This window comes from Motacilla alba, chromosome 9, assembly GCF_015832195.1.
Source record: "Motacilla alba alba isolate MOTALB_02 chromosome 9, Motacilla_alba_V1.0_pri, whole genome shotgun sequence".
Lineage (NCBI taxonomy): Eukaryota > Metazoa > Chordata > Aves > Passeriformes > Motacillidae > Motacilla > Motacilla alba.
In genome coordinates, this window is record NC_052024.1 from 16,907,282 (window position 1) to 16,928,625 (window position 21,344).

Genomic DNA, 21,344 nt, shown 5'->3' on the forward strand with positions numbered 1-21,344 from the left:
TGTCGCAGGGGGATAACGCATGGATTAGCATCCTTCTCCTGTGGTCGTGAAGGAAAGGGAAGGGGAGCAGCTGCACACTTCAGCTCTCTGTGCACCGGGAGGAGAAGTGATATGCAATGGGGCATCTCACATGGGGGAGGGAATGGCTCAGAGTGCTCGAGCAAGGGCCCTAGGGATGCACAGAGTGCCTCTTGGCCAGATAATTGTTGGCTAAAGCTCGGGGTGAGGGGTCAGGAAGGAGGAGTGTGTCTCACGCTGCTGTGTGCAGCCAAGGGCGTCTTCCACCGAGATTTGCCTGCCTTGCTCCCGCTGTCACCTGTGAAACCCGCGTCAAGGAGCTGAAGCTGCAGTGGCATGTGGGTCAGCTCAGAGGTGAGATCTAAAAATACCTGCTGAGGACTGGGGACTGCTCCCCTTGTGGTGCTGCTGGATTTTCTGCCCCAGTTTGTGCCTGGACTGGCTCCAGGCTCGGTGTGGCTGTGGCGGTGGGTTCTGTGGTGCAGGAGGTGGGGGGGACTCCTCTCTGTGTGCTCTATAAAAAGCTGCAGCAGCACAGTCCTATCTATAGCACAGGGAGCTGCCTGGGAAAGGCAGGACAGGGATTAGCCCAAATCTGATGGATTTCTCTGGTCCTGCTTGGGAATGTGGGGCTGTCAGTGGCTGAGGGATTCCCAGTGCGCCCCAGGCTGTGAGATCTCCCTGCCAGCAGACATGTCCTGACTTTGCTGGATTTCCTGACCGTCTGCACTTTCCCCAGGGGGGGTTATTGTCACATTTGTCTCCCAAAAGCTGCGCTGTCCCTGAATCCCCCCTCGTTCCTGCTCCTCAGGGCTGTGATTTCACTGCAGCACATGGAGGCTGATGAGAAAAGCCCAGCGGTACCCCAGGGCATCTGGGTTTGGGGTGGATATTGAGCATCTGCCTGCTCCCAGTCATTTTGTTATGGTTTCAGGGCAGCTGAGACCTTTCCTAGTGAAGCTGGTTGTGACACTTGTGGCCAACATGATTTGTACTGGAGAGTTCAGCTGGTTGATGGGGGCTATTTTGCCTCATGATCTGTTGGGGGGGCACACAGGGGGTGGTTACATGTCCCAGTCAGACAAACCCCATGGTTTTTCTTGCTGCAGCATCACCAGGGGTCTCATCAGTACCCCAGTTTGCCTGGACGCTGCTATTCTGTGGGTGCAGAGCAGCCCACAGCCATGGACTCTGCTCTTAACTGGTGCCAGTCACTCTCTGAGGGTGTTGGCTGTCCCCTGAGACCCCCAGGGCTCCCCGTGAGAGCGTCCCCCCACCCCCCCAGGGTGCCGGTATAGGGAGTGTGTCTCTTTAACGAGGCTGGGCTTGGAGCAGCTCTGCTGCTGGCACAGGGAGTGAGGGATGGAGCGAGGGCGGTGAAGGAGCCAGTGCCAGAGAGGGAGCCTGCAGCAGGGAGAGGCGGGGAAGCACCGCTCATCCCCCGGGTACCGCAGCCACCCAGACAGAGGGACAGGGAAACCCATCCCCAGGGAAGAGGGCTCTGCAGAAGGCAGGGACCCAGCGGGTGCTGAAAGGAGCCTGCAGCCTCTGTGTCATCCTCATCCTCCTCCTCCAGGTAAGGACCAGGGGCAGGAAGGGCAGGGACCACGGTGGCTTGGGACCCCGAGGGTGTCCTGCAATTCCTCGGTGTCCCAGCATTGCACATCCGCTGTCAGGGCAGCTCTGGGTCATAGGAGGGGTGAGAGGTGGAGATGAGACAGCAGGGCCACAAAAGTGCTGAAATCACCATCCGGCAGGGACCAGACAGGGCTGGCTCCAGCAGCTGCTGGGAACACGCTCCAGGTTATCAGCCACCCGTCCCTGGCCCGTGCCACAGCTGTCCCGTGGTGGGGGACACTGGGACCCTTCTGTGGGGCTGCCCTGCCAGGATTTGCCCTTGTCAGGGGAAATCCATGGGGCTGAGACTTTTCTTTTTGGGGGGGTGCCTGTGTTAGGGTGCATTGAGGACAAGTAACTCCTGTTCCCTGACACAAGGATGGGTTTTTCCAGGGGTTTAGTGTCTCCGGGGAGGCGGGAGCAGCAGCTCAGGTCCTGGAGGTGGTGGTCCTGGATGCGGTGTCAGAGTCAGGGTGTGAGTGCCAGCTTGCACACGCGTGTGCAGTGGACTCTGCTCTCTGTTCCCACTCCCCAGCAAAGCAGGAGGCACCACAGGCTGGAGACAGTCCTTTGCCCCATCCAGCAGTTCCTTTCCCCTTCACTCCTCTTTGGGCTCTGCAAAGTGGTGTGAGTGGTGTGTCCTATGGGCATTGGGCAACAGCACCATCACCTCCTGGCTCCATGGCCCTCTCCATGCTCCAGGAGCTAGGATGGATCCTGCTGTCCTGCCTTTGTGCCCCGTGGGATGTCTTGCAGGGAGGGGGAGGCCGGGGCAGCAGGGGTAACACAGTTGAGCAGCTGGGGCAGCAATGGCTCCTCACTCCAGGCACTCCTGCAGAGCTTGGGCTCCTCTCCTTCCATCCTTTCTGTTGAACCTGCCCGTGTATCTGTCACCAGTGGAAATTTCCACTGGGTTTGCCTGTGTCGGGTTTGGCCTCTTCCCTCCCCCGGCCCGTGCTGACCCCCGGCTTGGGTGGCTGTTGCTGCAGCAGGTGAAACTCTGGCAACTCCCCAGGCGCTAAGGAGGGTCTGCTGGGCTCAGGCACCTGCCTCCCTTTGCAGCCTTGCTGGGAAACTCAGCCTGCCCACAGGCGAGAAGAGAAGCATTGATTTATTCTGACCCAGGGAAGAGTCAGCTCCTTCTTGCCTCCACAGACAGTTTTTAGCTGCCAGCACAGAGAGCTACCCCCAGCCTGCTGTAGCCCGGTTATATTGGGGGTGTTGCTGGTTAAACCAGCTCCTGCAGGCTGTAGGTGGAGGGGAGGAAGAAGAGAAGGCTGTGAAGGTACTGGAAATAATGCTGGGGATGGGGAGAGGGCTGGGGACCTGTTGGTGATGCCACATTGGACTCTGGGGACAAGTTGCTGCCCCAGGGAAAGAGGATGAAGAGGCTGGGGTGAGGACCATCAGGTCTGGTTTTATTCATTACCACGGGGCTTAGAGCAGCCAGCACAAAGCGTGGCAGGGCCAGATGGGGCCTGTTTACTCTGTGAGGGTAAATGGAAAGAGAAGTGATAAAATGCAGCCGGGACGGCTTCTCCAGCGCGTCCCTGGTAAACAAGCTGGCAGTGACCCGGCCGGCAGGCGGCACGGCAAACAGCGGGCACGTTGCTGGGCATTCAACTGGGTGCCTTGGGAACAAATTAAACAGCTTGGGGGAGAAATACATCTTTAATGCTCAGTGTGGCTGGGTTGGAGGCATCCTGGTCTCCAGATCCCATCTGGGTGCTGCGGCCAGGGCAGGAATCAGCTGTTGGTGTTCCCAGCTGTGGAACTGCAAGTGTGGAGGAGCAGCAGGCTGTGCGGGGACCCTGTGCCACCTCGTGTGCTGGGAGCACAGTTTGGGGGGAGCAGCAGTGCGTGCAGCATCCTGCACAGAGGGTGGAGGGCTGGTGATGATGGGGTGTGGTTGGGTGGCCCGGATCTGCCAGCATAACCCTGCAATGCCAGCTGAGCATGTGAATGGCTCTCCTCTGGTGTAATGGACTGATTTTCCTGGGATGCAGCCACGTTGCTAATGCACTTCTGCACTTCTCCAAGGCTCCCTGTTTTGTGCCAGCTGAGAGTTTGGTCCCGGTGCTGCCTCCAAGGATGCAGCCCTGCTCCACTTTCAAGGATGCTCTGTGAGAGGCACTCTGTGACCACACGCCGAGGGCACCCCGAGCCTCCCATTACCAAAGCTCTTCTGAGCTGCTCCCGGGATGAAGGCCACTGGAGTGGGGGCACCAGATGGCTCACTTGTACCTGGCTTTGTCCTTGCCCTGGGCACATTGTGTGCTGCAGCACCAGCACATGGCATGGGGCAGGGGCCTTGCTGGGTCACAGGTGCTTGGGACAGAGCAGGGGTGCAGACCCCATGCACACTGTCCACAGATCCACACAGCCAGGGCTAAGGCTGACAGGAATATTTTACACAAATATTTGATGGCACGGAGTGGGCTGATGTTGGAGAGATGCTTTCACTCCAGACAATTATTTGTGATGCTGCTCCTGGGTGTTTTTCCCAAGGGGTAGAGAGGTGTGGAGTGGGTTGGTGCCATGGCTGGAAGGCATCCCCAGCCACCTCTCTTCCTGCCAAAAGGTGGGACCCTAGACACATCTGTTTCTGGGCAAAGAAGGTGATGATCATCCACTTGTCGAGCTCCACCCTGCAGTGCATTCCCTCTGTGCTGTTCTTCCGTGCAGCACTGACCTTGTTGTTAATTATTAAACCCCCAGCAAACACTGCTGGCTGCTTTGTCCTAGTTACACTGTGGGCTTCTCACCCCTCTGGTTGGCTTTTTTTTTTTTTTAACAAATTACCCTGGTAACCTCTGTGGACGAATGGAGATGGGAGCAGCAGACGCTCCTCTCCCAGCCAGTGCAGGAGATGGCCTGGAGAGGCTCTGGAGCTGCTCTGGGTGGCTCAGAGATGGGCTGCATGTGGTTTGCCATTATCCATTCTGTTCAGGAGTCCCTCTTTGTCTGCCAGGATTTGGGGCTTGCATGTAACCGCTGCCCACGGGAGTTTTGCTGCCTTGTCTGTGGGCTCCTGTGGCTCCACACCTGGTTTGCAGGTGGGCTGGAGTCCAAGGAGAGACCTGGGTCCAGGTCCATGTGTTCTGTGCATGCTGAAGAGCAGCCTGGGATGTGGGAGGGCTGGAGACCTGCTCCCTCTCACAGGCCGGGCAGATGTAAATGGCTTGTGGGCAGAAGCCCCTTCCAGTAGACCCCATCCCCGGGCATCCAGTGCCTGCCTTCCCTCTGCTCACAGCTGCCCCCTGAGGGACCATGCCAGGCCTCTACGCCCTCTTGTCCTGGGAGGCTCTGCCCCTGAAGAGCTCCACGGTGAAGGCTTGTGCCAACGGATACTCCCTGAGCATCACTGCTCACCTCCTGTACACCAACCCCCACAAGGAGCCCGTGGAAGGTAAGGGAGGGCTATCAGGGGTGGCAGGGACTGCACGGCCCCCTGACAGCCCCTGTGCTGGAGAGCATCCTGTCTCCAGCCCATCTGTGAACCCAAACCTTGCTCAGCCTGCGGAGCAAAGACGGAGGCCAGCAGAGCTGGGGCCACTGCCACACACTGTGGGCAGGAGAGTGAGACTGAGCAAACAGATTGCCAGCACGGAGGAAGAGGAGGATTTCTTCCTCACTCTGGGTCGCTCCTGCATGTCACTCACGTGCTGTGAGTCAGACAGGTTCTCAGCGGGCTCCCATGGGCTGTTCGTGCCACAGCCATGCCGGCGTCTGCCTCGGGGCTCTCTTCTGCCTGCAGGCATCTTCATCTACCCGCTGGAGGAGTCTGAGGTGGTGGCCGGCTTCGAGGCAGCGGTGGGCAGCCGGCGGGTGACGTTCCAGCTCCAGAACCGGCCCCGGGTGCAGGAGTGCTGCCTGCAGTGCAGCCCCAGCCCCGGCCGCCTGCGCCGCTGTGCCAGCGGTGAGTGCCCTGCACGGTGGCACTGTTGGGTGGTCCTGGCCACGAGGCTCAGAATGGGCAGGGGGGAAGTGTGGGGGAATACGAGGGGCTGAGACCCCCTGCCAGGCCACCCCAGTGCCTCGGGGGTCTCTGGGGCTGGAGATCTCAATGTCTCCTTTCTCCTCCCTCCACGTTTTCTGGGGCTCTGCCATCATGTGCACGGCCGGCCTTCGTGACACCTGTGCTCTGCTGTCACCTCTGGGGGCGATTAGGGCCACTAATGACCTCCTCCACAACCCCACATGCCTCACTGACCTCCCCCCATCCCTCCTCCCTCTCCTGCCCAGGCCACCTTGTCTTGGATGAGGACGTGGAGCGCTCCACCTTCATCATTGTCACTGGCACACTGTGCCCCTCGGAGAGCCTGGCTGTCACCCTGAACACAGTGCAGGAGCTGCCCACGCTGCCGGACGGGGCCCTGCGCCTCCTCCTGCCCCCCATCCTCACACCCCACGTCCCCGCCGACCCCGAGAGCGAGCCGGCAAGCTTGTGTGACGACAGGTTGGCCCTATGGTGATTTTCATGGCTTCCTCAGTCTCTGCCATCCCAGGGGGGCGATGCCAATGCTGGGCGAGCAGGCCGGGGGGGCAGGAGCCATCACCCCCTCTCCCCTTGCAGCCCCACAAGCTGTTTTGGGGGGCCAGGTGCCCGGAGCCAGTCACCCACTGTGGTGCCTGTGGACAGCGTGGATGTCTTTCGGGGACGACCCTACAACCCTTTTCCTTACGAGTTCGCCTTCGAGCTGCTGGTGAAGGGCCCCTGCTTGCTGGCAGGTAGGGGGGTGGCTTGGGTGTTATCAACTGGTTGTGTAAAACCTCCTTAAAATGTGGGTGATGTTCCCTGGTCCCTCCCTTCCAGGAGAATGTGAGGGCCTGTTCCTGGGCATCCTCTTGCACTCCCTCCAGGTGAAGAATCCCTTTTTCCATCCATCCCTGGGGCTGGGACCCCTCAAAGTCACCCTGCCTGTGCCTTTGGGCAGCTCTAGGTCAGCAGCCTCCTTCCCTGGGGTGATGCGATGCACTGGGGAGAGGGTGGGTGAGGAGGGGAACGCGGTTGGTTGGTGGGGATGTGCTCCTGCTGCTGGCCCAGTCAATCCCATTAGCTCTGTCAGGAACAAGCCGCTGCTGTGGGGCCTGGTGGGTGGGGGGCTGAGGAGGAGGTTTGTGAGGGACTTAGCTGCTGCTTTCCCTTCTTTGCAGGGCTGGAGAGCCCGTCACACGCCCTGAGAGCTGACGCCGACCCCTGGGCCAATTCTGCCAGCACCACCTGTGTCACCCTAGCCGAGCCCCACCGCTATGACAGGGACCTGGAGATCATCCTCTACCCTTGTGGTGAGGGGAGATGGTGCCCTTGGAGGGTTTGAGGCATCACCCCAGAAACACCCAGAGCATCCCCCAGCCCCTTGCAGCACGGGGTAACTCAAAACTCTCCCGTGCCCCGCAGAGCCCCACAGCCCGCACCTGGTGATTGAGGAGGGCACCATGACATACCCCGAGTACGAGGAGCACATCCGGAGCCGCCGGGATTACATGCGGATTGCCAGGAAGGACAGCAGTGGCGAGAGACAGGTGACAGGGCAGAGCCACTGCTGCCCCAGCCAGGAGGAGGAGGGGGGAGGTGGTGGGATGTGGGTGAGGCCGACCTTGCTGTGGTCCGGAGGGTGTGAGAAAGCCTCTGACCTGCCCGGCTCGCAGGTGGCTTTCGTGCAGAAGCGTTTCCACAAAGACATCTTCCCCAACCCCGTGCTGATGCTGAACTTCTGCCCGGCCGTGGAGGCCGTCCCCGGGGCCCTGCAGAGCGTCACCCGCGAGATCCTCTTCCTCATTGACCGCAGCGACTCCATCAGTGGCCCTGACCTGGACAAGGTCAAGGTGAGGCACGGCCATGGGTCCGGGGGTGCTCCCTGGGTGGCCAGCCTTTAGCAGCTGTCCCTGATCCCTGCTGCCACCTCAGGAGGCTTTGCTGGTGGCCCTGAAGAGCCTCCCGTCAGGAACGCTGCTCAACCTCGCCAGCTTTGGTGCTGACATCAAGCCGCTCTTCCCATCCAGTCGCCTCTGCAGCAACGTGAGTACCACTGGCAAGTCCTGGGGATCCACTAACCCCTCTCTGTCCTTCTCCCAGCTCCTTGACCTGGGGTGGGGGCTGCTGAGCCGGGGGACCGCTGCAAGGCCAGCTCTTTGTGCCGACAGGAGACCTTGCGGCGTGCCTGCGAGCACCTCGGCGGGCTGCGGGCAGACCCTGGTGGCACCAACCTGCTGGCAGCCCTGAGCTGGGTGCTGGCACAGCCCCTGCACCACGGCTACCCTCGCCAGCTGTTCCTCTTTGCGGGTGCAGCAGCGGGCAGTGCTAGCAGGATCCTCCGGCTGGTGCGCAGGCAGGCCAGCACCGTCAGGTACGGCACCGGCACCGTGGCAGGTCTCGGTGTTCCCTAAATCCCCCGCGCTGTTCCCGCTGATTTCTCCTTGTGCGGCCTCAAATCTTACCTGCGCCTGCCCCGAGGGTGTCCTTCACCCATCGCATCCCTCAGCCCAGCCTTGGCTCTTCCCGGGGTGCCCCAGCCCAGCAGAGAGCCAGGGCAGCACTCTGGCTGTCAGATCCCCCTGCCCATCCCTGCTAAAGGGCTCCTCGCTGGAGCCCCCGGCCCAGCCCAGCCACGTCTTCCCATCCCCTGGCTCTCCCGCAGGTGCTTCAGCTTTGGCATGGGCCCGCGGGCGTGCCGGCGGCTGCTGAAGGCCATGGCCAAGGTGAGCCGGGGCCGTGCCGAGTTCCTGAGTCCAGCTGAGAGGCTGCAGCCCAAGGTGAGACCCAGGGAAGGGCACAGGGGACACTGGGGACACCGCCGTGTCTGACACTGTCTCCACTGCCCACCCCAGCTGATCAAGTCCCTGAAGAAGGCGATCGAGCCAGCCATCAGCGACATCACCATCGACTGGTACGTCCCCGACAGCATGGAGGCTCTGCTCTCGCCCACCGAGCTCCCGGCCCTCTACCCCGGTGACCGCCTCGTCAGCTACTGCGTCCTCTACAGCATCGCCCGCTTCGGGGACAGGCACCCGCTGGTACCGCTGGCACTGCCCTGGGCAGGGTGGCGTGGTCCCTGTGCCACCGGCTGCTCCCCCAGCTGGGAGCTGATGCTGGTGTCCTCTCTCTCCTAGGGCCAGGATGGGGCTCGCCAGAGCTCCCGGGGTTCAGCCTTTCTCTCCCAGCAGGAAGTGCCCAGTCCTGGGCAGAGCCGCCAGCCGCCCCAGAGCAACCCAGGAACTGGGGATGCCTCCCTGGACATTTTCTCTGGAAGTACAGAGGTGTCAGAGCGGAGTGAGTGGGGTCCAGGGCTGGGGCAGGGGGCAGTCACAGGAGCCAGGGGCTAACAGGGTGTGTGCTCGCCGGGCAGGTGTTGATCCTGTTTCTGGGGGAGACATCTGGAAGCGGATTTACCAGCCCTCCTACATCCAGGAGCAGTATGTCCTGACACACTGTTCTGTCAGCACTGACCGCAGCCAGGGGCTGCTCTCCCGCAGCTCCACCAGCAGCGAGTCCACGGGATCCCGGGACGTGGCCCCCGAGGGTGGCTCCTCGGCCCCTGGTGCCGATGTCGCCTCCCAGCAGGGCCAGAAGAGCCTGTCCCTCTGCGAGTCCTCCACCAAATCTGCCCCGCTGCCCTCTGCCCCAGCTGGCACCAAGGTAAGGATGCCAAGGGGTGCAGGGCTCATGGTGTGGGGGTTGTTCATGGCTTAGCTGCAGGCTTGCTGCCCTGTTGTGCCCAGACATCTGCCCACTGGGCTGGGACATAGAGTGCTGTGGCCTGAATTTTAAGCAAGGATCAGCAATGGATGCCATGAGGATGTTCCTGGGTGGTTTTGCCCTACTGAAGTGGGACAGCTGGGGATCGAGCAGCTGGTTCCTTAGTGTCCCTAGCCAGCAGTCAGCTGAGTGTCTAACAGACCCCTGAGCCAGCTCAGTGACGCCTTAAAGCTGCAGAAACCAAATGAAAATAGCAGGGCTGGCATCACGTAACAAATCTGTTGAGCCAGAGAGGAAAGGCTGGCTGGCTGGGCTTTAGCCTGGCTCCTTCAGCCCTCAGCCAACAGTGCCAGACAGTTCATTAGCGATGGGCCACGTCCCTGCTGCTTCATACCTGGGCTTAAAACCCAGCTGGGCTGCTGGGGTGGGGAAAGGCAGCTGCCCCGGTGACGATGGGCCCAAGGCTTGGTGAGGCCAGCTGTCACCCAGCACCGGGACATGCTCCTTCCCAGTGGCACGGCTTAGGTAACCCACTCCTGTCACACAGCAGCACAGCTGGTGCCCTTTGCTGCTGAAATGTCAAGCGTAAGTGATTTCCCTGCGGAGTAAATGATCCTCCCTGCTGCCGGGGCGAGAGGTTGCATGGGTGCCACTGCCCTGACATGGCTTTTAGGGGAAGCATCTCAATGCAGGGACACCACTCTGCACTGGGGAATGCATCCCATTGTAACATCATCCAGCCTGAGTATCCTCGTTAACCTCACTTCTGCACACACACAAATCCCTGGCAACTCCAGCATCAGCCTGAGTCAGTCCCCAGGGATGTTTGCAAGCTCCTGTGTGGGTGCTTCCCATGTCTGTGGTGCCAGGGCAGCATCCCTGGGAAGCAGCTGGTGCCAGCCTGCAGAGCACTGGGGCTGAGGACAGCCAAGGTTCCAGCCTGCAGCCAGAGAGGTGCAGGTACCCCCTCGCAGCTCAGGGCAACCTGGGCTCTGTGCTGGGCTTGCCAACAGCCTTGTCCCCACCGCAGGTGACAGTGGCCCTGAGCACGGAGGAGCTGGCACGGCAGAAGAAGGCGCTGGCACGTGCTGCCCTGGCTGGGCGCAGCTTCTCCACGCCACACGGGGAGCTGGATGCCCATCGGCTCTGCCAGGCCCTGGAAAAGGTGTCGCAGAAGAGGAACCAGTCCCTGGAGGAGCGGCTGGATGAGCTGGGACCCCAGCCACGGCAAATGCAGCCCAGTGCAGCGGAGTCAAGTGGGTGCTGGCTCTGGGGACGAGGGCGCTGGGGTGGAGCCAGGTGCCCCTGCTTTGCTGAGCCCAGCCTTTGCCTTTGCCCAGATAACCTCCTCTCGCCCACCCACCTGGACTGGGACATGCTGGTGGAGCCCTCCTACCTCTTCAGTGCCTCGCCAGCGCCCGAGCCAGGGCAGCCCAGCCTGGGTGATGCCAGCGTGCCCCTGCGCTGCCAGGTGGTGATCCACGCGCTGCGAGCCGGCAAGCCGGTGTCCTGGGAGGTGACAGCCTCGCTGGAGTCACTGCTGCAGCCCCGGGAGGGGCCGGGCAGGGAGGACCCACCGCGGCGGGTGGCCAAAGCCTGGGACAAGCCACTGCATCGCCTGGCAGCGCGCTCCGTCGTCCGGGACAATGAGAGCGTGGCACAGCGGGAAGCCAGGCTGGAGCAGGGTGGGTGCTGGTGCGTCTCCCCGGCGCGGCTCCGGCATCCCCCCGGCTCTAACCGCCTTGCTCCGGGCAGGTTTTGCCCGCCGGTTCCGCCTGAAAGCCGTGCAAACCAGCAAAGCCTGCAACGTGCCTTCCCTCTACACCCGCCTGGTGCCCGTGGACGGTGCCACGCAGGCAGCCCTGCCCGCAGCCCCCGAGGTGTGGGGCATAGGTACGGACAAGGGCCTGGTGGGAGGGAGAGGGGGCAGCAAGGGGACAGAGGGTTGAGGTGCCATCATCCCTTGCAGCTGGCTCAGCCAGCCGGACACGAGCTGCTGCGGCAGGGAACTGGCACCGCCGGAGCTCCTCAGCGCGTCAGGGGCAGCAGGAGGATGTGGAGGAGCGGGATGAGGCCCCTGGCACTGCAGGTACTGACTCGGACCTTTATGCCAACTTACGCTCCCCAGGGATCCGCACTGGGGTCTCTGGAGTCCCTCAGCCGGTGGCTCTGTGGGGCTGGTCCTGCCTAGGGTGCTGTGGACATCCGGAAAGAGGCATCTGCCCTGTACTGGGGAGGGGGGCGTGGGAGGACAGCATAGCAGCCCCTGAGAGCAGCTGTGAGCCGTGAGGGTCCCTGGAGCCCGGGCCTCACGAGGTTTTGCTCTTTTGCAGAGCGAGATGAGGTTGCCAGGTCTCCGGGCAGCATCTCCTCCCCTACCTTTGGCTGGGAAAAGCAGAACTACTCAAACGGTGTGTCCAGGCTGGAGGGGGCCAAGGGCTGGATGAGGATGGGAGATGGTGTAGCCTCGATGCCCTGCCACAGCTGGAGCATCCACTGTGCCCTCAGTACCCTGGGCACATGGGCTGAGCTGGCCTCCCAGCTACTGGGCAGTGGGACACACCTGTGGGTGCATCATGTTCCCACTGTGCTTAACTCTCCCCCCTTGCAGGGCCTCCGTCCAGCCCCTCCACCACCTCCATGGGCTCCCAGAAATCCACAGAGAGCATCGCAGGCTCCAGGTGACACTGTGGGATGGGGGGATGCAAGGGACCAAAAAATGGCGTCTTGTGGAGAGAGGGTGACAGTGCCACTTTTTGGGAGCTGCTGGTCCCCTGTCCCCTGCCAGCTCCTGCAGCCTAAGCGGAGGGGTTTGGTGTCCAGCTGCCTTTCAGGAATTCCTCCCAATCCTGTTATCTTGCCTGTGACCCCACAGGTTTAGCCTGAGCAGGCGCAGGGGTCCCAGCCTGGTGCTGCGCCCGCAGTGCCTCAGCCCAGAAAGCGAGCGCTCCAGCAACCACGCGAGCCATGACTACCTCCCGCTGGTAAGGACCTGCTGCCTGTCCCCTGTCCCCATCCCAGCGGGGGGACCTGCCCTGCTGGGTGCCAGCTGAGCCACCCAGGTCGTGCCTGGCAGCACAAGCAGCAGAAGATGCTGCGTCAGCCCTGCTGCATCCTTAAATGTCTCTGGGGATTTTGGTTGACTTTTTGGGGGGCATTCGACTGTCCCTGTGCCCCAGGGACACTCCTGCAGCCCACGGTGTTTGGTGCTGCGGTGGGTCTGCACCCCAGCCTGCTCCCACCACGTCTGTGCTCCTCCTTGCAGGTGCAGCTGCAGCAAGCCCGGGGGCCGTTCCAGCTCACCGAGAGCTTCTCTGAAGTGGTGCAGATCCCTCTGGACCGCCTGCGCCGCGCCTCCCCCTACGCCTCCCACCGTGCCAGCCTCAGCCCCGTGTCCCCAGGGGCCAGGAGCCTGCCTGAGGCAGGACCCGGGGCTGAGGAGGGCGAGGAGCCCATCACAGCCCCGCAGCCCGGCTCGCCCCCATCCCGCAGCACTTGCTCCGAGGTGCCCAGCGCGGCCGCGTGGGCGCAGGCGGACAGCGGGCACGGCTCCGAGTCCGACACCGGGCCCCACTCGGCTGCCCCCTCTGAGGCCGGTGTGAGCTGTCAGGACGTGGGGCCAGAGGATCTGGAGAGTGCCAGCTGGGCCACGGCCGTGGCCTTGGCGTGGCTGGAGCATCGCTGCGCCGGGTTCTTTGAGGAGTGGGAGCTGGTGGCGGCCAAGGCGGACGCGTGGCTGCAGGCGCAGCGCCTGCCCGAGGGGGTGGACGTGGGCTGCCTCAAAGGGGCAGCCAGGCACTTGTTCCTGCTGCTGCGTCACTGGGATGAGAACATCAAGCTGAACATGCTGTGCTACAACCCCAACAACGTCTGACGGCCGCCCAAGGGGCCAATAAAGACACCTGGCTCCAAGCCACCTGCACTGGTGTCTGTGTTATCAGCAGAGAGCCGCTGGCTCCATTCAGGCCATGCCAGGACCCGCCAGAATCCTAGGAGGGGTCACCCCCTTCCCAGCCATCTCTGGTGGGAGGGAGCAGGCAGGGGAATAGGAAAAGCTGTACTGGAGGGATTCCTGGGCTCCATCAAAGCAAATGAAACTGTGAGGCAAAGCAGTTTTGCAGCTCCTCTCTTCTAACCTCACCCCAGAGGCTACTGCCCAGCCCTGGGCACCCCCTTCCCACAGCTGGGCAGTGAGAGTGCTCATGGCTCTAGAAGATGCTCTGCCTTCCCTCAGGTGGGGCAAGTCCAGGGACAGCTGTTCTGACATCATTACAGAACAAGGATTTTGGGGAAGGGCACACAAAGCCCCCTTTATTTGGGAAGTCTTTCCTTTTGGGGGTCCCCACACTTGCCCCCTTTACACAGTTCCAGGGCTCACGGCCCTCTTGGGACTGCTGTGGGCAGCCTGGGAGTCAAGTGGGCAAAGAGCAGGCAGATGGGGCAGTTCCAGAGGCCAGTTCCCCCCGGCCAGCCATCCCCACTCTCACTGGGCTTTCTTGGCCATGGCTGTGGCTCTCCTGCTCGGCGGAGGGGTGTGTGACACTGGCGTGGGGGCTGTGCCGTACCAGAGCTGGAGCAGGATGAGTCCATGGCAGATGTGCAGGGAGAGGGAGCTGCAGACTGTGGAGGGGTAGGTGTTCCAGCAGAGCTCGATCACGCCCAGCAGCAGCACCCTGTGCAGGGGGAAAGCTGGGGGTCAGCGTGGGGGACACACCAGCCATCCTCACTCCCAGACCCCCAGCAGATGGGTGCTCCCCCTCCCTGCCAGCGCGTACTTGGGCATGTGGGCCAGCTTGGTGGTCGGGGTGCACCAGAGTAGGTAGGGCAGAGTGTGGAAATACCAGACGTAGAACTGGTAGTGCAGGGAGCGGCTGCAGCAGACACCCAGGAAGTTGGAGGAGAAGAGGATGAAGACAATCCATGCACTGGCATTAAGGGGGCAAACACAGGAGGCTGGAGGTGTGGTCCCACAACAGCTCCCCAGCATAGCTCCTTTCCCCAGGGCAGGCTGGTACAACAGCACTGCATGACCTGGGACCCAACCAGGTTTCTCCCTGCCCTGCCTTCTCCCTCTCTCCTTGCTGCCCACCCTGCCAAAGGATATTGTTGACAGTCAAGCGAGAGGATGCGGGTTTCCTTTTGGCAGGATCCTTCAACAGAGTCAGGATGTTCTCTTTGGAACTGGGAGGGAAGAACAAACATTGATCTCAGCTGCTGAAGGTCTCTCCCACCCCAACGTTCCCCTGTGAGCCACAATGCCTGGGCAGTACATTCCCCAAAACAGAACAGTAACTGCCCTCCAATTCACACCTGCAATCCCAGGACTGCAGCACTGCAGGGGCAGGGGAGCCATGGATCTGTATCCTGCCCATGGGCGCTTGGCAGGGATCAACACCCGTGAGGAGCCCCAGGTCTCACCTGTGCCACCGGTGCAGTGCAAAGAGCCCCAGGCCTGCCAGGTGAGCCAGGAGCAGAGCAGCATGGAAGACTCGATTCTGGAAAACCTCTTCTGGGAGGAAGCGCCAGTTCACCGTCCATTTAAACTGGAACTGGCGGCCCAGGTCAAAGGAGCGGGTCAGGTACCCCACGGGGTTCACCAGCAGGAAGGGCAGGCCCAGAACCACCTGCCAGGGACACACCAGCACCATCACAGAGCCCTGCACCAGGTCACTGTTACCCCAGCTACCACCTGAGAAGCCCAGTGGTGACAGGGACAGTCAGCCCAAGACGAAAGTCACGTGAGTTAGATTATTTATCAACACCCAGCTCGCTCTGAGAGGCCACAGGTGCTGGTACCACTGTCTCCACCCACGGCTCTGCAGCCTGGCAAGGCAGCTCACTATTCCTTGCTGCTGCAGCCGGTGCAAACGGGGACCCACCTGGAGCAGGGCACAGATGCAGAGCTTGGGGATACAGCCCAGGAGACCAAACCGTTGCAGGAGGAGAAAGAGGAGTCCAGGGGCGAAGAGCAGGATGTTCATCTTCACGGATACAGCCAGGCTGAGCAGGAAGCTGCATTACCACTGCGGACCCCACACGGGAGCCCAGGCAGCCCCTGAGCCAAGCGCAGCCTCCCCCTGCGGCTGAGCTGGCTCACGCACCCAGCAGCCCATGGAGAACAGCTCCCAGCCCCTCACCTGAAGAGGAGGCAGCCCCAGGACCAGCGCTCCTCCAGGAAGAGGTTGATGGCGAGGAAGAGGATGGCCATGGCCACAGGGTCATTGAAGAGCCGCAGCACAAAGATGGAGTGGATGCGGTATGAGGCGCAGCACATGAAGAAGAAAACATACGGAGGGACCTTGCAGGGGACAGAAACACAGAAGGGCCGTCAGCAGCCTGTGCTGGACTCCCTGCCGCTGCTGAGCTCCTCCACACACCAGACCCGAGCCTGCGTCCGTTCCGCCGGGGTCAGGGCTCGGGAGCCCTGGCCTCAGGGTACCTTGTTGGTTCGGCAGTAGATGCGGAAGACGAGGAGCAGGTTGAGGAGGTAGAGGCCGGCGAAGAGGTACTGTGCCAGGCGGATGTCGGAGCCGCGGCCCGTGGCGTGGTACAGCCCCAGGAAGATGTACACGAAGCCGGCGGGGTAGCTGTGGGGAGACGGGAGTGAGGGGCCGGGCCCTGCGGCCCCTCCGGGAGCCGCCGGTCACGGCGAGCTGGGTGTCCCCGTCACTCACACCAGTGGCCCGGTGTCACCCTTCAGCTGCGTGTAGTCGCGGGTGCCGTTGGCGAAGCCCTCCACCTCCTGCATGTAGGCCTTCCAGTCGATCTCGGTGTCTGCGGGACGGCGGGGTCAGGCGGGGCTCGGAGGGCACTGCAGGGGCTCTGGGGGCTGACCCACCGCCAACCCCGCCAGCCCGACCCTGTGCCTGCCTGCCATGCTGTCCGGCCCGTGCCGGCCACATCAGGAGCCCCAGCCGAGCCCCGCGTCCCTCCCGTGCCCCGTCCAGGCTCCTCGCCGGCCCCAAGCCCCTGCCCGTGGATGCCGGCACCCGAGGGGCCGGGGCAGGGCTGCCCCCGTGCCCGCGGCATCCCCGCCCCCCGCGCTGCCCCGGGACAAGCCCAGCCATCACCGCCCACCCCGGGGCCGGGCTGGCCCCGTCCCCGCACCGCCCCGAGCCGTCCTGGACCGGCCCCGCCATCCCCGGCGGCAGCCCCAGGCAGCGCCGGGCCGAGCCGGGCCCCGGCACTCACAGGGGACCCTGCGGATGACCCAGAGGTTGACGCCGCCCTCGGCCAGGCAGAGGCAGGCGGCCACCAGCGGGGTGTAGCGGGGCTCCAGCAGCGCCGCCCGCCGCTCCCGCCATGCCCGCCGCAGCGCCGCCGCCCCCCGCCCCGCCGCCATTCCGCTCCGCGTTTCCGCCCGGAGCGCTCGGCGCGGCGCACCGGCCGGACCGGAAGGCGCACGTGGGGGCGCGGGCGGCACGTGGCGCCCGGTGCTCCCGCCCCGCGCCCGGGCATGGAGCGGCGGCGCGCGCCCGCCGGCCCCCCCCGCTACGGGCGGCGCCGGTTCTGGGACGAGCTGTACCGGCAGGAGGGCGCCGAGACCCGCGAATGGCTGGGGGGGCTCTCCCGGTTTCTCCCGCAGCTGGAGCCCGAGCTGCGCCCCGGTGACCGCATCCTCGTCCTCGGTACGTGCCCTGTGCTCGGCGTGCCCGGTGGAGGGCGGGCGGGGCTCGGGATCCCGCCGGTGGATGCGCTGGCGCTAGCCGCCAGGGGGCGGTGTGGCGCCGGGCCGGTACCGGGAGCTGCGCCCAGCCTGGCCCGGCGGGGTGGCCCCGGTGCCGGGGGTGCTGGCGGGTATAACCGCCCGGTAATCCCACCTGCGGGCTGATCCGCCGGCGGGATTAAGCGGGTGTAATCACCGATCCTGTTAGCGGATCAGCCGCTGCCAGCTGCGCTTAATAGCCCCCAAATCCGCCCCCCTCGCCGGGATCCCCCTCGGCCCCCCCGGTGAGCGGCCGAGCTCCGGCGGAGCAGCTTCGAGGGGAGGGGTTGGTAGCGGGGCTCTCCCCGCGTCCTCCCGTGTCCTGTTGAGACACCAATTCTTCCATCCTTCTCGCCATCGCACCCGATAAAACCCCCCGCCGAAGTTCCCTAATTTCCCGCTGGAGTTATCCAGCAGGGACCATGGCCGGCTCCTGCCCCACAGCACTGCGGGAGGGATAACTGGGGACGGCCCCTGCCTCTTTCCTGCCTCCAGCCTCCCCAAGCCTCCCACCCCAAGGTGAGGGGATCAGGTGTGCAGGGCTGCCCCAGGTAGGAGCCCGAAGCACCCACCTGGCCGGACAGGGGTAATTGGTGACTAGCCCAACACTCACTAGCTGGCATCAAAGCCATCGCCCGCCCCTCTCCAGCAGCCCCAGCCCTCCCGCACCCTCCCCTGGACCCCGGGAACAGAGTCGGGGTGCCAGCACCCCCACGGGCACCCCGAGCCCTGTGTGAGCTGTGCCCCACGCAGGCTGTGGCAACAGCGCCCTGAGCCACGACCTGCACGAGCTGGGCTACACCGACGTCACCAGCATCGACTTCTCGCCCGCCTGCATCGCGGCCATGCGTGCCCGCCACGCCCGCTGCCCCGGCCTGCGCTGGGCCGTCATGGACATCCGCGCCCTCGCCTTCCCCGACGCCTCCTTCGACGTGGTGCTGGAGAAGGGCACCCTCGACGTGCTTATGGTGGAGGAAACCGACCCCTGGCACGTCTCGCCCCAGGCAGCCACTGCGATGCGCCGGGTGCTGGCGGAGGTACGGGGGTGGGGGGACTGAGTAGGGGTGCAGAGGGTGGACCCCGTCCCCGTTTGGGGTGGGGGAAGGTGCTGAGTGCCTCCTCACCACCCTGCTTCCCTGTGGGAGCCCCAGCCGGTGTTTCTGTCCTCCCAGCCGGTGCTGCCCATCAGCTATGTTGCAGGGGGGCACCTGGGGAGCTCCCAGCACTCCTGGGGGTGGGAGACTGCCCCCTCTTACAGCCCATCATTTCCTCCCCAGGGAGGTGGATGGAGCAGGATGTGTCCCTGGGTCCTGCTGGGGGACTGGATGACCCTGCTCTTTATGTGCATGCTAAATACAAAGAGTTGGCCGTAAAAATGGGCCCCGTCCTAGCGTGGGTGGCTATAGGGGACCTAGGGGGACACGCCGAGGTGGCCCTGCCTGCCCAGGGCAAGGTGATGACCGTGGGGCTGTGAGAGCTCTGCCCCCCCCTGCACCCCCCGCCCCAGCTTCGATCGCCTTAGCCGGGGTCCCCATCATCTGGTCTGGTGTTGCCATGGCAACTCCCATCAGCATCGACAGGGCCGTGGCGTTGCCACGGGGACGGGTGATGCCTCGGGGCCCTGTTAATTGGCGGCGTCGGGACCAGATTGAACCTGTCCCGGCGCGGGGGTGCGGGTCCTGGCAGCCTCTCCCACCCTGCGGGAATAACTGCCAGGATCATTAATTGCTGCACCTCCCTGGCACCCTGGGGTTGCAGGCACTGGGTGCTGGAAGGGTGCTCGTGGCTGTTGACAGCCCTGCCAGTCCTCTCTTGCCCGGCTGAGCCTGTGAGGGGTGCAGCCCCCGGCAGGGCAGTGGGGCTGCGCTCGCTGTCCGCGCCCTGCCCTCCTTGCCAGCGCTGCTGCCTGTCCTTGTCATTTTGCCAAACGGCAGGGATTTAATTTTCCCTTTTTTCTTTCCCTTTTTAATCCTCTGCTCAATCCCTGCCCTCCCCCAGCATCACTGGGTACCAGCTTCCACCCGCAGCCGGTCCCTGCTGTCCTTATCCCCAGGGGGATTCGCTGGGTGTTCCCGCTTGCTCCCTGTTTTGGAAGTCCCTTCAGAGGGGTCTATCCGTGGTACCTCCCTTCCCACCCCCATTCCCCTTCACTGGGGGGTTCACAGCCTCCGTCTTCCTCTTCCTGGGGGCATGTAAGAACCTGAAAATCCACCCTGCCTGTGGGGACACCCCAGGGACGCCCTGTCCCAGCGAGCTGGGGACAGCGGGTGTGGCGGGAGCGGGAAGCAGCCCCCTCGGCCCCCCTGCTCTGCTGACGGATGGAAGGTTTCCTGCGCTCGTCTCCAAGCAACGGCCATTATTGCTCTATTAACGAGGGATGGGATGTGGACATGCGGGATGCCTGCCTCGCTCAGTTCCAGCCGGAGATCCCTGCCTGCCCCCACCTCCGGGGACCCCCCTCCCCGCCCATAGCTTGGGAAGCCGTGGGGTCTTCCCAGGGCAGATTTTCAGGCACTTAGCAGGGAGGGATACTGAGCCAGGATACAGAGAGGGATGTAGGGACCTGCCTTCCCCTTTTCCTGGCCAAAACCGGTAGGGTTTGGTTCAAAAGCCACCGCCGCAGCAGGGGAGGACACGCAGGCTGCCTGTCCCCTCCGCTGGCCCCAGCCAGAGCTCCCCAGCTGGAGCTTCCCAGCAGGATTAAACCAGAGCTGGGGAACCCCCCGCTTGGCCTCCAGCCCTGTCCCCTGCAGCGGTGACTCTCTGCCCTTGCCGGGGGATTCTGGAGGTGTCCCTGCCCGGGGCAGGGTGCCGGGGAGGGGGCTGGACGCCCGCCCGCCCCAGGCACTGCCTTTGCATGCTGAGCACGCGGGCGCTGGCCGTAAAAGCCTTTTGACATTGGATAAAGCCAAGCAGGAAAATTGATGTTCTTTTCCATCCTGTTAGCGGGGCTTAATTCCAGCAGGGAGAAAATGGTGATTAAAAGGCTTGAGTCCTTTCCCATCAAACACCCCCCGCATCCCCCTCTGATTATGGTTTTGGTGGCAGTACTGGGTGGTCTGGGGAGAGGTGGGTGGGATGGGTGTCCCATGCTGTGCTTGGGGGGACCCTGTGCTCAAAGGGGTGAAGCTTTTCCCATAACAGGGTTGGGTCTCTATGCTGTCTGCTGTGGGTGGGAGTGAGGAATTTTGGGGTGCAGCGAGAGGTGGATTGCCCCACCCTGTGGGTGGTCTGGGGACAGGTCAGACCGGGGGTGTCTTTTGGGGGGGTCAAGGTTAGGACAAGAAGTTTGGGGGTGTGATGGGAAAGGCTGGGAGGGGTCTTTGGCAGATGGTGAGGGGGTCCCTGGGAACGGAGCCAAAGCAGTGAACCTCACTGTGTTTCCCCACCCCACCACGGGGCTTTTCCTGACGCAGGTGAGCCGGGTGCTGCGCCCAAGGGGCTGCTTCATCTCCATCACCTTCGCCCAGCCCCACTTCCGCAAGCCCCACTATGCCCAGGAGGCCTTTGGCTGGTCCCTGCGCCACGCTGCCTGTGGGGACGGCGACGCCGGTGCCTTCCACTACTTCCTCTACATCATGCGCAAGGGGCAGCCCCTGGAGCCCCAGGACGTGGCCTTGGGGCGCCGGCTGCACCAGCCCCCCCCGCCCCCCCGCCCCACCGCCGCCCCCCGCCCCCCCGGACGACGACGAGGACTATCTCCTCGCCATCCAGCTGTGACCCGGGGGCTTTCCCGCCTCCCCCCACCCAATAAAGCCTTAAGATGCTTCATCCTCACAGGCGGGAGACAGGGAGCCGGTGCATCCCCCTGTGAGCTGCACAGAGATGTGGCTAATGGGAGGAAAGAGGGGGATACTCGGCCTCCTCTGGTGGGCACAGGGATGCTCTGGTGATTCTGTGCTCCCTCCCTGGCCTTTCCTTGCAGAGCTGGAGAGCAGCCAGGAGTCCAGGCTTTGCAGCCAGTAATGAAACCGAATCGGGTTTAATTTCACCCATCCATCTTGCAGGGAGTGGCTCCCTGTCCCCCATCCCTTCCCCTTGGCACGGACAGCCGGGCTGAGGGCAGAATGGGGGTGCTGGCACTGGGTATGGGGGGCCATATGCCCACTGCTCCACCCTATCCTGCACCAGGACCCCTGCCCCAGCCTCCCTGGCCATGGGGGTGTGCAAGGGCACCGTGTCCTTGTCCTTGTCCCCCCCCAGGTAGTGGGGGGCCCAGGCTGGAATGTGCCAGCACGGGGCAGGCGGTGCCACAGGGCGGGAAGGGCAGCATTTTTGCTTCTTTCCCCATCCATCCCCACTCCT

At 63.4% G+C, this 21,344-nt stretch overlaps 3 protein-coding genes across 5 annotated transcripts; 2 read left to right on the top strand and 1 right to left on the bottom strand.

Annotated features, from left to right (window-relative positions):
- Positions 1–413: 413 nt before the first annotated feature.
- VWA5B2 (von Willebrand factor A domain containing 5B2) lies at positions 414–13,485 on the top strand. Of its 3 annotated transcripts, none has more exons than XM_038145437.1 (22): positions 414–1,594; positions 4,889–5,044; positions 5,393–5,554; positions 5,881–6,106; positions 6,212–6,366; positions 6,793–6,924; positions 7,037–7,161; positions 7,288–7,464; positions 7,547–7,657; positions 7,783–7,985; positions 8,277–8,391; positions 8,467–8,652; positions 8,749–8,908; positions 8,985–9,274; positions 10,365–10,590; positions 10,675–11,019; positions 11,090–11,227; positions 11,304–11,423; positions 11,668–11,745; positions 11,946–12,015; positions 12,210–12,318; positions 12,600–13,485. In XM_038145437.1, exons 2-22 carry the CDS (start codon positions 4,906–4,908, stop codon positions 13,206–13,208), a joined length of 3,876 nt encoding a protein of 1,291 aa, XP_038001365.1. In that variant the 5' UTR covers positions 414–1,594; positions 4,889–4,905; the 3' UTR covers positions 13,209–13,485. The 3 variants fall into 3 exon arrangements, with proteins under 3 accessions (XP_038001365.1, XP_038001366.1, XP_038001367.1); XM_038145438.1 differs by having other exon boundaries at positions 5,881–6,094; XM_038145439.1 differs by having other exon boundaries at positions 5,881–6,094; positions 6,278–6,366.
- Positions 13,486–13,617: 132 nt separating this feature from the next.
- ALG3 (ALG3 alpha-1,3- mannosyltransferase) lies at positions 13,618–16,701 on the bottom strand. Its single transcript, XM_038145452.1, has 9 exons — positions 16,526–16,701; positions 16,009–16,108; positions 15,774–15,921; positions 15,472–15,632; positions 15,214–15,334; positions 14,753–14,958; positions 14,439–14,515; positions 14,110–14,254; positions 13,618–14,007 (listed from the first exon to the last, which is right to left on the bottom strand). The coding sequence occupies exons 1-9, from the start codon at positions 16,674–16,676 to the stop codon at positions 13,818–13,820; spliced, it is 1,299 nt and encodes a 432-aa protein (XP_038001380.1). The 5' UTR covers positions 16,677–16,701; the 3' UTR covers positions 13,618–13,817.
- Positions 16,702–16,752: 51 nt separating this feature from the next.
- EEF1AKMT4 (EEF1A lysine methyltransferase 4) lies at positions 16,753–20,906 on the top strand. The gene is given in 4 exon segments (XM_038145454.1): positions 16,753–16,962; positions 17,793–18,076; positions 20,456–20,692; positions 20,694–20,906. Coding segments are annotated over 4 exon segments (759 nt in total). The 5' UTR covers positions 16,753–16,790; the 3' UTR covers positions 20,760–20,906.
- The last annotated feature ends 438 nt before the right edge of the window (positions 20,907–21,344 follow it).

Excerpts from the sequence above, each read along its gene's own strand:
- ALG3 (XM_038145452.1), bottom strand. The coding sequence starts at position 16,676 with ATGGCGGCGGGGCGGGGGGCGGCGGCGCTGCGGCGGGCATGGCGGGAG. Across the intron at positions 16,109-16,525 it reads GGTCATCCGCAGGGTCCCCT|ACACCGAGATCGACTGGAAG; the intron begins GTGAGTGCCGGG and ends GCCGTCCCGCAG. Across the intron at positions 15,922-16,008 it reads GGTGACACCGGGCCACTGGT|CTACCCCGCCGGCTTCGTGT; the intron begins GTGAGTGACGGG and ends GTCTCCCCACAG.
- VWA5B2 (XM_038145437.1), top strand. The coding sequence starts at position 4,906 with ATGCCAGGCCTCTACGCCCTCTTGTCCTGGGAGGCTCTGCCCCTGAAG. Across the intron at positions 7,162-7,287 it reads ACAGCAGTGGCGAGAGACAG|GTGGCTTTCGTGCAGAAGCG; the intron begins GTGACAGGGCAG and ends CCCGGCTCGCAG. Across the intron at positions 9,275-10,364 it reads CTGCCCCAGCTGGCACCAAG|GTGACAGTGGCCCTGAGCAC; the intron begins GTAAGGATGCCA and ends TCCCCACCGCAG.